At 36.0% G+C, this 13,588-nt stretch overlaps 1 protein-coding gene across 1 annotated transcript; it reads right to left on the bottom strand.

Moving 5' to 3' along the window:
- Nucleotides 1-970: 970 nt before the first annotated feature.
- LOC104242379 (ketol-acid reductoisomerase, chloroplastic-like) lies at nt 971-6,126 on the bottom strand. The gene is made up of 10 exons (XM_009797421.2): nt 5,682-6,126; nt 5,410-5,502; nt 4,357-4,422; nt 4,061-4,201; nt 3,325-3,552; nt 3,119-3,236; nt 2,908-3,047; nt 2,627-2,794; nt 1,919-2,074; nt 971-1,534 (listed from the first exon to the last, which is right to left on the bottom strand). The coding sequence occupies exons 1-10, from the start codon at nt 5,976-5,978 to the stop codon at nt 1,175-1,177; spliced, it is 1,767 nt and encodes a 588-aa protein (XP_009795723.1). The 5' UTR covers nt 5,979-6,126; the 3' UTR covers nt 971-1,174.
- Nucleotides 6,127-13,588: the final 7,462 nt, after the last annotated feature.

The following is a 13,588-nucleotide window of genomic DNA, read 5'->3' on the forward strand; positions in this document are numbered from 1 at the left end:
GAAGCTGGTATAAAAAAGGAGCTTAAAAATTTGCCACGGGGAGCTCCATGTGCTAATCACCGTAATTAGAAATTAATTGAAATAAACTAATGCTCCACTTGTGAATAAGGGCATACATGAGCTCTATTAATGAAATAAAAAGTTAGTGTAGATCATTTTGTACAATTTACTTGTATGCCTAAGTGGGTGTTAAAAATATTTGATTTAAATGAACTGATACCTGAAGGCTTCATGCTCGTCTGCTGGTATATAAACCAGATACTAGTTTAACTTGCCGGCCTAATAAATTAAGAAAGTAAAATAAAAAAAAATAAAAACATCAGAAGTTCCTATTCCTAGTCATTCAAGGAAACCAAATTAGGAAACATAGAGAACAATTCCTACTCCTAATCAATTTGGTCACTCAAATTTCCTCATTACCCATTCAACTGCATTAATCAATTAGAGAAACAACGGTCAAGAATGAGGTTTCCAAAGCAGCATTCAAGCAGAAATCACAAATCGTTGAAGATAATTAATATGGGATTCTGTTTAGTACGCATATTTCCTTGATAGGTTTGTTCATGATATGGAAGCAACCTTTTCATCTCTTGGGAAAATGTACTCATAAACTCCTTATTCTGACCGAGTAATATAATTAATTATCTATTCCATTTCTCATTTTAAAGCTGTATTATCTAATTTCTTTTTCTATTTAAACAGAATTCGGAACTAGTGTTTGAGAATTAACAAATCATTCCTAATAGTTCCGAAGCACGAACCAAAGGCAACGCCCACAATGCTATAAAATACTAGTACTAAATAACACCAATTAGGTAGCAAATGAAGATCCTTACGATCAGTCCTTTGCCAAGATATGATTTGATGTTTATGATGTGATTTAGGACTCTCTTTGAGGCGACAAATGCAGACTATGTTGACCTACCTATTCAAAGGTGCTGGCTGCTGCCAAATTATAGTTGCTGAAAGGTTCCCCAAATTTCAAATTTATTTTATCCAGTTACTCAACAAAAGGCTACATTAAAAAGAAAGTGGCAACCAAAAGGATAACATTCTTATAAACTAAGAGATTTGAGCAACTATTCTTGCCTCCATAGAAGCACACATCACTAATACGTCTCCACCTTACAATACCACAAAATTCTCTCCTCTCGCAAAGTGACGTACAAAGGCCTTATTGCCTGAGCTCAGGGCGAACAAAATCAGCATCAGCTGTGACAGAAATATCAACGGTGGGTCTCAGTTGAGCACACACTTCAATAGCTCCGTGTATCGGATCTGATAGGAAGTTGCTGATAAGATCCCAATTGATAGCAGCATTATTGTCCACCGCAACAAGTGCTTGCTGGGTGAGAATGTAATCAAATCGAGGGGCCCACTTCCTGGATCCTAAACGCGCTGTTGTAGAGCAATTGTCAACCATGAATGACACTCCACGAGCGTGCATGAACGGGTTGAGAGAATCTACAGACTCAATGACACTTTCATTTATGATCTCTGAGTAAGAGTGGCCTTTCTTCCTTAGAATCTCAATCTGTTTATATTTAAGACAAAAAAGAGTTAAATGACAAGGATATGTCAGAAAGTAGGACCTATCTTATTCACATATTGTTTCTTCATTTAGGAACTTTTACAGTGTGATTTTATGACTTAAAAAACTTGTCAAATCCAATTGACTTTCAGAAAAGCCTCGAACAAAATTTCCTTCAAAAAGCACAACTTTCTCAATTTGCCAAGATTCAGATGCTCAAGTGACATCAAATAAGATTATTTAAAAAAGGAGCAAGGAGGAACTGAAAATTAAGTTGCTTGTTGCTAGGGAACTCTTCCAAGCAAAAACACAGTATGTATCTACTTCCATGGCTCAAGAGTATAATAAGAACAAAAGTAGGGTGGTGTCTTAAATAGGAAAGCAAACCTGGGCCATCATCAATGCCACAAAGACACCAGCAGTGAAAGGATACATAGGACCAAGATCACCAGCTGGTCGTTTTGCTCGAACGCGCTCACCAACCTTCCACATCCTTGTTTGGTCAATTTTCCCCATTGGGAAAGCTGGTAAGCCTTCCTTTTCCTGCATGTACAGAACAAAGGATAAAATCCTTATCGTATTTCACTTTTTTCTTCGACAACCCACTTGAAGTTATATATTACCCAGTCTAACACATGATAACATTAAATTCCTTCATGTCGACAAATTATTAGGATTGAATACAAAAAAGGCACTGGCTAAGTAGTAGAAACATTACGGTTTAAAACTTATACAGAGGGTAAAACCAATGCCCTTCTGCTATTCTCATAGCTGAGAGAGGTGAACAAGGCCCATATTGATTAGATATTTTACTTGAAAGTTCACCAAACCTGAATTAATTGTATTTGTGTGTAAAACAAACTCTATTCAGGAGTCAAATTTGACACTATTTTCTTATGACCAAAATACCCAAAGTTAGGACTCACAAACTATTCCAAATATTCCCGGAGAACATTTCTGGAAAGATGATCCATTTGCACAAATTTTACCAAAATTGCTCTCCAAAAACTTTCTCAATAACCTAACCTAATTTCAGAAAACTACAGATCCAGGCAAGTAACTATCATAAAACTACAGATTCAAGAAATGACTTACATAAAAGCGACGGCCAGCTAAGACAACACTCCTGATCTCACTACCTGTAGCTACATCTTCATAGCACTCATACAATATCTCCATGCAGGGGTAATATGAAGCACTGTATGCAGCCTCAAACTCCTTCTTGCCCTCCTCAGTCAATGAGTTGTACACGGCCAACATGCCCTGGAAAAAGGACACGTGCATACAACAATTTTAGAGCGATTTTGACAAAAACAATAAATAATAATCTTTCTCAACATAATAATATTACGAAAAAATAAAAATAAAAAACCAACCTTTGTTGATATGGTCTTTGAAATAATTCCTGTTATGCACTCTACAGTATTCTTGTATGCAAGCTCATCGTTCATTCCATTCTCAGTGAACCTTCTGAAAAGTGACTCAACAACTCCATGGACAGCACCAAGTAAAATACCTGATGAGAGAACCAATTACTCAACCATAATGGCTTTAATAGGCAAGAAAGAGACTTGAAAACACACTAACCTCGTTCTCCAAAAATGTCACTTTTATATTCCTGTTCTAGAGTAGTAGCAAAAGTAAAGGGAGAACCAAGGGCAACAGACCATCCAAGAGCAACATCTGTGGCCCTTCCATCAATATCCTGCAGTAGTAAAAGGCATCACATCTCATTGAACATAAGACTAATGGGCTCGAGGGAAAGAAAGTAGAGAAAAGGTATTGAAAGAGACCTGGTGAACTGCAAAACTTGCATTAATTCCAGCACCATTGATTTCTTTTCCTTGAACATATAATCTCCTTACTGAAGGACCCATTCCCTTGGGACATACAGCAATCACACTAATGTTCTTCGGGAAGTCAAGGCCCATTGACTGCAAATGGCCAAGGAGGAATCCATGTGAAAGCCCAAGTATGCTATTTGGCTTCATGTGAGAAAACACTTGCTCATAATTATCAGCCTGCACATACATCATAAAATTAGAAACAGAGTAGTAGTGAAACAAAGGGAGTAGTCTGCACATTGGTGAAAGCATAACTCGCCCGATAAGCAATCATTAATCTAGATGTGTTCACAGAGGTTCATTTGAGCAGTTTGAAGCATTTGTGGAGTTTTAAACCCCTCCCCCACCCCCCACCCCCCACCCCCAACAGAAATATCAGTTTACATTGATTACAAATACAAAAATTCATGTTTAAACAATAGTTATACCAAAAAAAAAAGGATTGGCCAGAACATTGTAATTCACACATTTGAGCACCCCAAACGTGAATGTGATTTCAAAAGATGAAGAATAAAAGGCATGAATTAATGATATACCATAAACTATATCATATCTTAGTAAAAAAACCGCTATAGGATCAACAAAAAAGATATTGAACTATTGAAGGAATTCTTCAATAAAATAAAATGTAATTACCGAATGTACTTATCAAAAGAAATGCACAGAGGCTAAAACACTGTCCAACCTGAGCAGCATCAGAAATCAAAAGCAGCACGAGATCACTGCCAGAGATGGTCTCATATATGTCACCAAGGGTCCCATTCTCTTCAGAAAACCCAGCTGCACGGGCCTCTGCAAAGGAGCTTGAACCCTTTCTTAAACCAATCTGCATGAAACAGACATTGCACTTGTAAGCTTAACATAACATGCCAAAACTATAACAACGAATTCACACATTCACAACAATATCAACACCATCATCCACTTTTATACGTCTCTGGGGTATGGCGAGGAGAAAGCAGAAGAAGATGGAAGTATTACCTTAACGACTATATCTGATTTTGCTTCAGCGAGAGAATCCCTCAAGTTCTGGGCTTGAGCAGGTCCCTACAAAAGAGATGCTATTTATTAAGCAAATTTAAGTATCGAAAAAATAGAAATATTATAGAATCTATCACTCTGTCGCTTTAATGGGAAGCGAGGGGATATCGTTTCACAGGTGAAACCATGCGCTTCAGATAAGTGTGCAGTTCAAACAGTCAAAGTGATCCAAAAGAAATGCTTGACGGTTCTTTCACTCAACTTTTTGAGGAGTTTGATTAATATTAGCATTATCGTATGTTGGAAGTTGAAATTAGCTATTTATTTCCATTCAATATTTATATCACTAAATTCATGTACATTTAATAAATTCACTTTAAAGAAGCGTCTGCTTCATATCTCGTTTTTCTCCTTTAAAAACACTTGAAGAAGGGAGAATACAACATGAAAGAAAGCATGGAAAATAGTTATATATCACAGATAAGGAAAAAATGTGTCCTATTTCACCAAAATAAGACGAAGATAACTCATGTAAACCAGAAAATATTTAAACTAGATATACTAGCTTGCCATTTTCATGATTAATGACTACAATCCTATAACTGCCAGAAAAAATTTCAGCTCAGGATAAAGTGTTACAGCCAATTCAGAAAGTGCACCAGAAAAGAACAGTTGCAAAGCTGGGTGACTGATTACATTACCATATAATAGCTCACAAGGAAATTACAAAAAGCGAGGAATATTCGCCAGATTTCAGTATTGTAGAAAAAGAAATCTTCAAAAAGTTCTATTAACCAACATCTTCACTACCAGATGATGTCAAAAATATCATCTTTTTTCTTTTACTTTAGAATGGCAACACTAAAAATACTATTGTAAGGGAACTTTTCACTTAGCAAAGATGGCAAACACCAATTAATTCCTTTGACTCAGAAAACATCTTGTTACTATCAATTTCTAACTTGAGAACATCAATCAATCAATATAAATTAGTGCAGTAATTTCTGAGAAAAAAGGGAATTCAACAAAAACTAAGTCCATGAAATATCTCACCTGAGAACCCCAGCCGATGACTCCAATCTGCTTGACTCCTTTGAAAGCATCCGGCAAATACTTGAACAAATCTCTCCCTCCTCTCACAATGTACTACACCACAATATTACATAATTACACATCAATGCTCAGAAACTTCAAAAACAGACAGATAAAGAGGACGATACTAACTTTAGACAATCAGAGTCAATGTAACTAACTTTCAAGATAGATAATACTAGATGAATTCATTTTTAAAGTTATTTTTTGTTAAAAGTTAAAAAGAAAAGTACCTCATCATGGCCAGCAAGGGTGATTTTCTCCTTCTTAAAGACGGAGGTTTCAAAATCGAGAGAAACAGGGGCTTTGACGGCAGCAGGTGCAGAGACCATGCGAGCGTCGAGAGCCGCGCCGGAGCTGGAGCTGCTGCCGCATGAAACGGCGGATTTGGCTCTGAGAGGCTTAAGCAACGGAGTTGAGGTGGAAAGGAACCCTAAGTTACCGGCAAGGGCGGGTTTTAGGGATTTGGATGATGATGATGATGTGGAAGTGGAGATGGAGAATGAAGTAGCCGCCGCCGCTGCCGCCATGGTGTAAGTGGGAAGCAGCCAAAGCCTGTGAAAGTTGTAGAGAGGGATAAGAGAAGCAGAGAGAGCGAGAGCGCAGGAAATGTGGGTCCGCTTTATATGTTGCAGTGGTAGTTAGCTAGGTTAAAAGGGTTTGGTAATGCTGTTCTACACTTCTACTTGAAATATGTTTCTCCATTATATTGCGATTTGCAAAATAGGATGACAAAATTATTGTGTGGCCAATCAGCTTATTTTGAGAAGTATGGTTTCTCGAAATATTTTTCTCAAAAGTATTTTTGCTAAAAATCAATTTGTGTTTGGTTAATTAATTTGAAAAACACTTCTGAGCAGCAATTAGCGTTTCGCCAAGCTTTTAAAAACTGTTTCTAAGCTTTTGCTTTTAGAGAGAATCTACTTTTTTCTGCTTCTCCAAAACTACTTCTGCTTCTGATCAAATCACTTTTATTTCTTCTAAAAGTTTGGTCAAACACTTCAGATTTGAAAAAAAAGATATGTGTTTTTGAATTTGGAGGATCTTGGCCAAACACGGTATTGTATTATTGTGATTTTTGAATATCTTTTATATCTTTAATATTAAAATTTGTGATTTACAATAGTTTTATATAGTTTTGAAAAATGTAAATCTGAGTTTTAAAGAAATAAGAAATTATAACAACTTAGACTTAGAGGTGGATCCAAAAATTAAATTTTGTGGCTTCAACATTTAAGATGCTTATGTTATGCCCCGAATCTGGGGACGTGATAAAAGTGGTATCAGAGTAGTTCCGTCCTAGGGAGTCTACAAACCGTGTCTAGTAGAGTCTTGTTTATGGATGTGTCGTGCACCACACTTATAAGTAGGAGGCTACAGGTCATTTAGGACTGTCACTCTTTCTTCTTACTCTAGATCGTGTGGTAGAGCTCAGTTGTAAGAAATCGAACTCCTAAATTCTATTTTATTCGTAACACGGCGACACCTACATCCAGAAAGACAATTGGTAAGAGGTTGCACGTGGCTGTGGAAGAGTTGAGTCAGAGGAACTCGATTTTTCATGATTCTTATGATGAGCAAATGTAAGGTCTTTAGCAGAACATATGTGTACTATAACATGTAAAACTTCTTGATAAGGAGTCTTAAGGCAAGAATATCTATCCACCCTTTTGGTAAAAAGCAACGAGAGAATCAGAAGGTAGATACAAGTTTTAACAAGTAAAAAAAGGCAAGGTGAAGAAGGGTACGAGGCGCCCAGTTAATGAAGTTACTTACGACTCAGGAAGGGAGATATACACATTTTGAGTTACCTTCAACAGTAACAGAGGTATATATAATTGACCATACCCATCTCAATTATGCCCTATGGGGGATAACAAGTGTAGTTTAAGAAAAGGACGAGATATTAGAATCCAGCTGGGGTTAGAGTACCCCAAAATGGTGGATGGATTGTTTGTGTTAGTTGATATTTCTGAAAGATATTGCAAATGTGCTAATAGATCTCCTTGTGAGATACCTAGATGGTGCACTCTAAAATAGTACTGCTAGATATGAGTACTACAAAGACATGCACTGAAATCCTGGGAAGGATAAATATTACCTTAATATGGCTCCCGTCCCTAATAGAGCGAGAATGTTGAGCAACCCGAAGAGCCACTGAACGGAGCAAAAGGGAGCTAAAAACAAAAGAATGTCTTGTTGGAGTTTTCAGAATAAGATGATCGGCATAAATATTAGCAGAGAAATAAAAAGAGAGATAATGAAGCATTATGAGTAAGATGTGATACATGGATGACAACGGTAGATCCAAAAATAAGGAAAAAGAGTATAGACCATAAAGTCATATCCTTATTTCGAGAAATAAGTTCGTGACTCTAACGCGACTACCAGAAGGAAAAATTAGATCCCAGAGTAATAGAAATCGGTATGGACTAATGAACGAGATAAACTAAACATGAATTAGGAGTTGAGTGATTTGATAATAGTCGGTATCGTGAGATTTTTAGATTTCGTTTCGGCAATAGTAAAATGGACAACGAAAGAAGATTCGTGAAAAATTCAGAGAATGTCCATTAAGGAAGACGCTTCCCTAAAGCAAGAAATGTGAGCAAAGTTAAGCTTAAGGGACCATATCTTCCAATTATACTAAGTATCACCCTCGCGAATAAGGAATTTTGTTACCCTTGGTACAGAAGGATTAATACAAAGTGAGTAAGGATCATCAATGATGTGAAAAGACGCCAAAGATGAAGAGGTAAAACATTTATATGTAGATTATCGTAGCACTAAATCTTAGTACTCCCCTAAAGGAGGGAATACAGAGTGATGTGATATTAAGTCATAATTAAGTGGTTCTAGTAACTATAGAATGGGAAAGAAAGAATGTGATAAAAATGAGAATGAGATGAAATTGCACTTATTCAAATCCCATAGATATGCTACGATTCCATAATATTATACAAACACGACGTCAAGGAAAGGAAGCAAGGGTTCCTGCCTGAGATGTTATTGATAAATAAGGAGCTAGTGCGAGAGGTAAGTTAAGACAAAAGAAATAACCCAAGAATTACTACGTGGAATACTGATATGAGAATGGACCAATGAGTAGTTAGTAGTTGATTCAGGAAAATCCTAGTTATGGCTAGACAAGAGGATACATACAAATCAACAGATTGTGCAAGATAAACATAGTGAACCCCAACATGAGGCATTCAGTCTCGCAGATATGACATCGTAACCTTGAGAAATATTAAGATAGAAGTTGGGGTAGTAAAGGTACCGTAGGAGGGTTACAGATATAAAAGAGAGTTCCACTTGGAAGACAATTAAAATATCAACTCAAAAGAAATCCTTAGCACAAGGGCATGAAGATAAGTAAGTAAGGATAATTACAAGTAAGAAAGATCATCAAAAATTCCGCTGGATAAATGATGTAATAAGCTCCCAGCCTTGCAAGAATCAGAGGGTCCTCCCTAAGTACTACAACAAACGACTAGCAAGGAAAATAAGGAAAAAGGCTTCAACCTAAACTCAGTGACCTAAAGAGGAAATGATCTTATAACAACAGTCTTAAAACAACATTGTATGCACTTCATAAGAAAGTGGCACCTACCGTGGCTAATGAACGGGAAGTAAAATCAAAAATAATACTTGAGATAATATGAGTTGCATGAAAATTCTGACATGCGTGGGAACTAAGATAAGCTAAGTAGACACGCAACAAGCGACGGAACGACCAGAAGAAGTAATAGCTTACATTTAAAGGAAGCTGAGAAGGAACAAAAGGTATTCGATCAATAATCCAAAGTTAGCTCCACTTAAGAGTTCGAATTATTGTCCATGCAGCATATATGTTGACAATATACAGCCGTAGAAGACCCTGGTATAAGTTAAAAGAAAGAATTCAGTATAGGACATAAACAAAGGACTAAATTATTACAAGATTGTATCTGGGAAATGCACATAGCTTTAAAAATAAGTAATTAGACAATTCGACTAAGCCAAGTATGATCAAAGCGACCGTGCTAGAACCACAGAACTCGGGAGTGCCTAACACCTTCTCCCGGGTTAATAGAATCCCTTACCCGGATTTCTATGTTCGCAGATTGTAAATAGAGTCAAACTTCCTCAATTCGGAATTTTAAACCGGTGACTTGGGACACCATAAATTATCCCAAGTAGCGACTCTGAATTTTAAATAAATAATCTCGTTTCGATTGTCACTTAAATTGGAAAAAACTCCTTTATACCCCCTTTCGGGGATGATAAAAAGGAGGTGTGACAATATATATATATATATATATATATATATACACACACACACACATATATACTAATTTTCACAATTTTTGTGAATATTACACTGAAATTTATGCTCCACTTCGAATGCTATAAGTTCAATTGAACCGTAACTTTATGCTATATCCTCCCCTGCTTAGACTTGGGTGAACACTTGTGTTGTTTCAATATGAGTCTACTTTATGAATATTTTAAAAAATTGTACTATTCCAGCATAATACTATATAGCATAAATTTTTTTTATTAAATTTGTTCAGTATTTGATAATAAAATTAGTTAAAATTAAGAGAAAATGTATATTAAATTTTAGAATTATAATTCTGAAATAATTTTGTCTTTAACTAAACGACAACTATTATAAAGTTATGGGATATAAGTTATGTTATTTTTGGTTTAAAGGAGTTTCTGATTATTTTAATTTTTTACAAAAGTTCAAAAACCTTTCTAGAAAAATTCTTTTGCCATTTTAGAAAAATTATGAATGGCTTGCTAGCATTACTTTTTGCAAATTAATTTTCAGAAACATTTGAAGGAACCCTTTGAGAGAGGCAAGAGCCGTTTGAAAGTACTGTTTGGAGCGTCAAGTTTTACGAGGCAATAAATTAAGAAGATTGTGTGTTGATCACGAAGCGCGCACGTGGGGACATCAACGTGAAATCTGTCAAGTTTATAAAAAGACAAAAGTAGAGACAATACAGATTTTGTTTTTTCCTGTTTAAAAAGAATTAGCTAAACTTGAAAATCGAATACGTAATTAAGTACGCAAAACACCATCAAATACTTTAATAGTAGTTTGTTTGGCCAAAGTTTTTTTGGTCAAAAGTATTTTTCTCCAAACTTAAGGTGTTTGGCCAAGTTTTTGAAAAAAATAATATTTTAAGTAAAAGTAGATGTAATTTTTAAAACTTCGGTCAAATAGTAATTATTGCTCAAAAGTATTTCATAAATTAATTAGTTAAACACAAACTGTTTTTTACCAAAAATATTTGAAAAATACTTTTCAAAATAGGTTAATTTTAATAACTTGGCCAAACAGGCTATATGCCACTTAACTGGTTCATTAGGATGCAGCTCTATTAGTTTGAGACTCATCTTTTTTGTGTCTCACGTTTGATAATTGTATTGAATCTCTTAATGTACCAAGTTAGGAATTGTAGTAAAATTTTGACTTATCGTTGTTGTACAGGATAAAATTGATTTATGATGAATGATAAGTCATAAACTAATAGCATGACACGTGAAATCGAAGACAGGTGAAAAACGAATCAAGTAGCAATCAACACTGGAAACTACAACTACAATTGACATCGGTTAAACCCCAAGGGAGCATGGTCAATGGGAGCAAATCGTATATTGTCATTGGATATCACTCAATGAAGAAATACCCTCTGACATTAAGTGGACAACTGTTGCAGAGAATATTTGCATTCATAGCATGTCTTTACTAATTCATCAATGATTCCTTTATTATCATTTAAGTGGGCTTGATCCTAGGATCTTATTGTTGAGGATTTTAAGATGGAAAATGGAGGGAAAATGAAATTTTTGAGTAAAATTTTAAGTTTCCCTCTCTTGAAACATTGTCCCTCATTGGAAGAGGAAAAAGATTTTGGTGGGTATATATACAATTACTCTTCTTGTAGCTCTTAAAGAGTTAAGAAGAGGGCAAACCTCGCGTCGTCGTCGTCACTCGCTCGCTCGCTCGGCTCGGTTTCGGATTCGGATTTGGTCAATGATCGATGACTCCTTCATTGGATATCATTCAATGAAGAAATACCCTCTGACATTAAGTGGACAACCGTTGCAGAGAATATTTGCATTCATAGCATGTCTTTACTAATTCATCAATGACTCCTTTATTATCATTTAAGTGGGCTTGATCCTAGGATCTTATTGTTGAGGATTTTAAGATGGAAAATGGAGGGAAAATGAAATTTTTGAGTAAAATTTTAAGTTTCCCTCTCTTGAAACATTGTCCCTCATTGGAAGAGGAAAAAGATTTTGGTGGGTATATATACAATTACTCTTCTTGTAGCTCTTAAAGAGTTAAGAAGAGGGCAAACCTCGCGTCGTCGTCGTCACTCGCTCGCTCAGCTCGGTTTCGGTTTCGGATTCGGATTCGGATTTGGTCAAATGATCGATGACTCCTTCATTGGATATCATTCAATGAAGAAATACCCTCTGACATTAAGTGGACAACCGTTGCAGAGAATATTTGCATTCATAGCATGTCTTTACTAATTCATCAATGACTCCTTTATTATCATTTAAGTGGGCTTGATCCTAGGATCTTATTATTGAGGATTTTAAGATGGAAAAGTCTTAAAAAGAGGGTGAATGAGAAATGGAGGGAAAATGAAATTTTTGAGTAAAATTTTAAGTTTCCCTCTCTTGAAACATTGTCCCACATTGGAAGAGGAAACGGATTTTGGTGGGTATATATAAAATTACTCTTCCTGTAGCTCTTAAAGAGTTAAGAAGAGGGCAAGCCTCGCGCCGTTGTTGTCGCTCGCTCGGCTCAGATTCGGATTCGGTCAAATGATCGATTGATTGATTAATTTTTTTGTTAATAGTAGATATTAACGTAATATTATCTGTGTTTGTAATGGATATGTTTCAATCCGTGTATTGTACCACCAGTTGCAATAGTGCTCCACCATGGAGGGGGGCTGGTCTCACAACTGACTGCTATAAATATGAGCAGCAGCAGTTGGAGAATGACACACCAAAAACAGAATTGAGAGCTATTGATCTTCTCTTCACCGAAAACTCAACGTTGGCTATAATTTGAATTCCTTCCTATCAGAATTTCCATTCGACTTCTGAGTTCTCTTCCCTTGTTCTGCATTGTTTTAAACTACAAACAAAGCAACTGTAAGTGTGATTTGCTGCCGAACTTTGTCGCTGAAACACTGGGGTTTGAAGTACCGCTACACCAATGTGTAATTCGTTCTATCCTGGGAGGAAATAATCCATAACCTTGGGTACTAGGAGGGGATTAAATTCCTTAAGGAAACACTGTGAATTCAGTGGGCTTGAATTAATTTCTGTTTCATTTATATCATTTATATTTACGTTTATAAGCTAACGTTCTAATTTCCAGAATCATTATTTACAAATACATGTTTACCAACAAGCTTAAGGAATTTAATAATTTTAATTTCTGTATTTGTATTATTCTTATTATTCTGGAAACTAAAACCTTTGTGGTTTTTGTGTACTCTTGTTTGGAGAGTAAAGCCTTCGTGGCGTTTTGTTGGAGATTAAAATCTACGTGATTTTTACTCCAGTTTTAAAGTCTTCGTGGCGTTTTGTTGGAGATTAAAATCTACTTGATTTTTTACTCCAGTTTTAAATGTTTGTTTGTGTCATTACAGAAAAAAATGGCGAATGACAACGGAAATCAAGCTGTTCCGATGGTGACTGCCAACGCATCGACAAGCTGAACACCGGATTTGGCACCGGCAGAAAAACCTGAAAAAAATTTCGGGATTGATTTCAAGCGCTGGCAGCAGAAGATGTTCTTTTACTTGACTACATTATGTCTACAGAAGTTCATCAAGGAAGATGTTCTTGATCTACCCGATGAAACTCCAGAGAATGAACGCTTTCTCGTGATTGAGGCGTGGAAGCATTCTGACTTTTTGTGCAAGAATTATATTCTTAGCAGACTGGATGATAATCTGTATAATGTATACAGTGGCATGGAGACGTCAGAAGAATTGTGGAATGCGCTTGAAAAGAAATACAAAACTGAATATGTCGGGATGAAGAAATTTATCGCTGCAAAATTTTTGGACTACAAAATGGTAGATAGCAAGTCTGTTATTACCCAAGTCCA

Source organism: Nicotiana sylvestris, chromosome 7, assembly GCF_000393655.2.
Source record: "Nicotiana sylvestris chromosome 7, ASM39365v2, whole genome shotgun sequence".
NCBI classification, from domain to species: domain Eukaryota; kingdom Viridiplantae; phylum Streptophyta; class Magnoliopsida; order Solanales; family Solanaceae; genus Nicotiana; species Nicotiana sylvestris.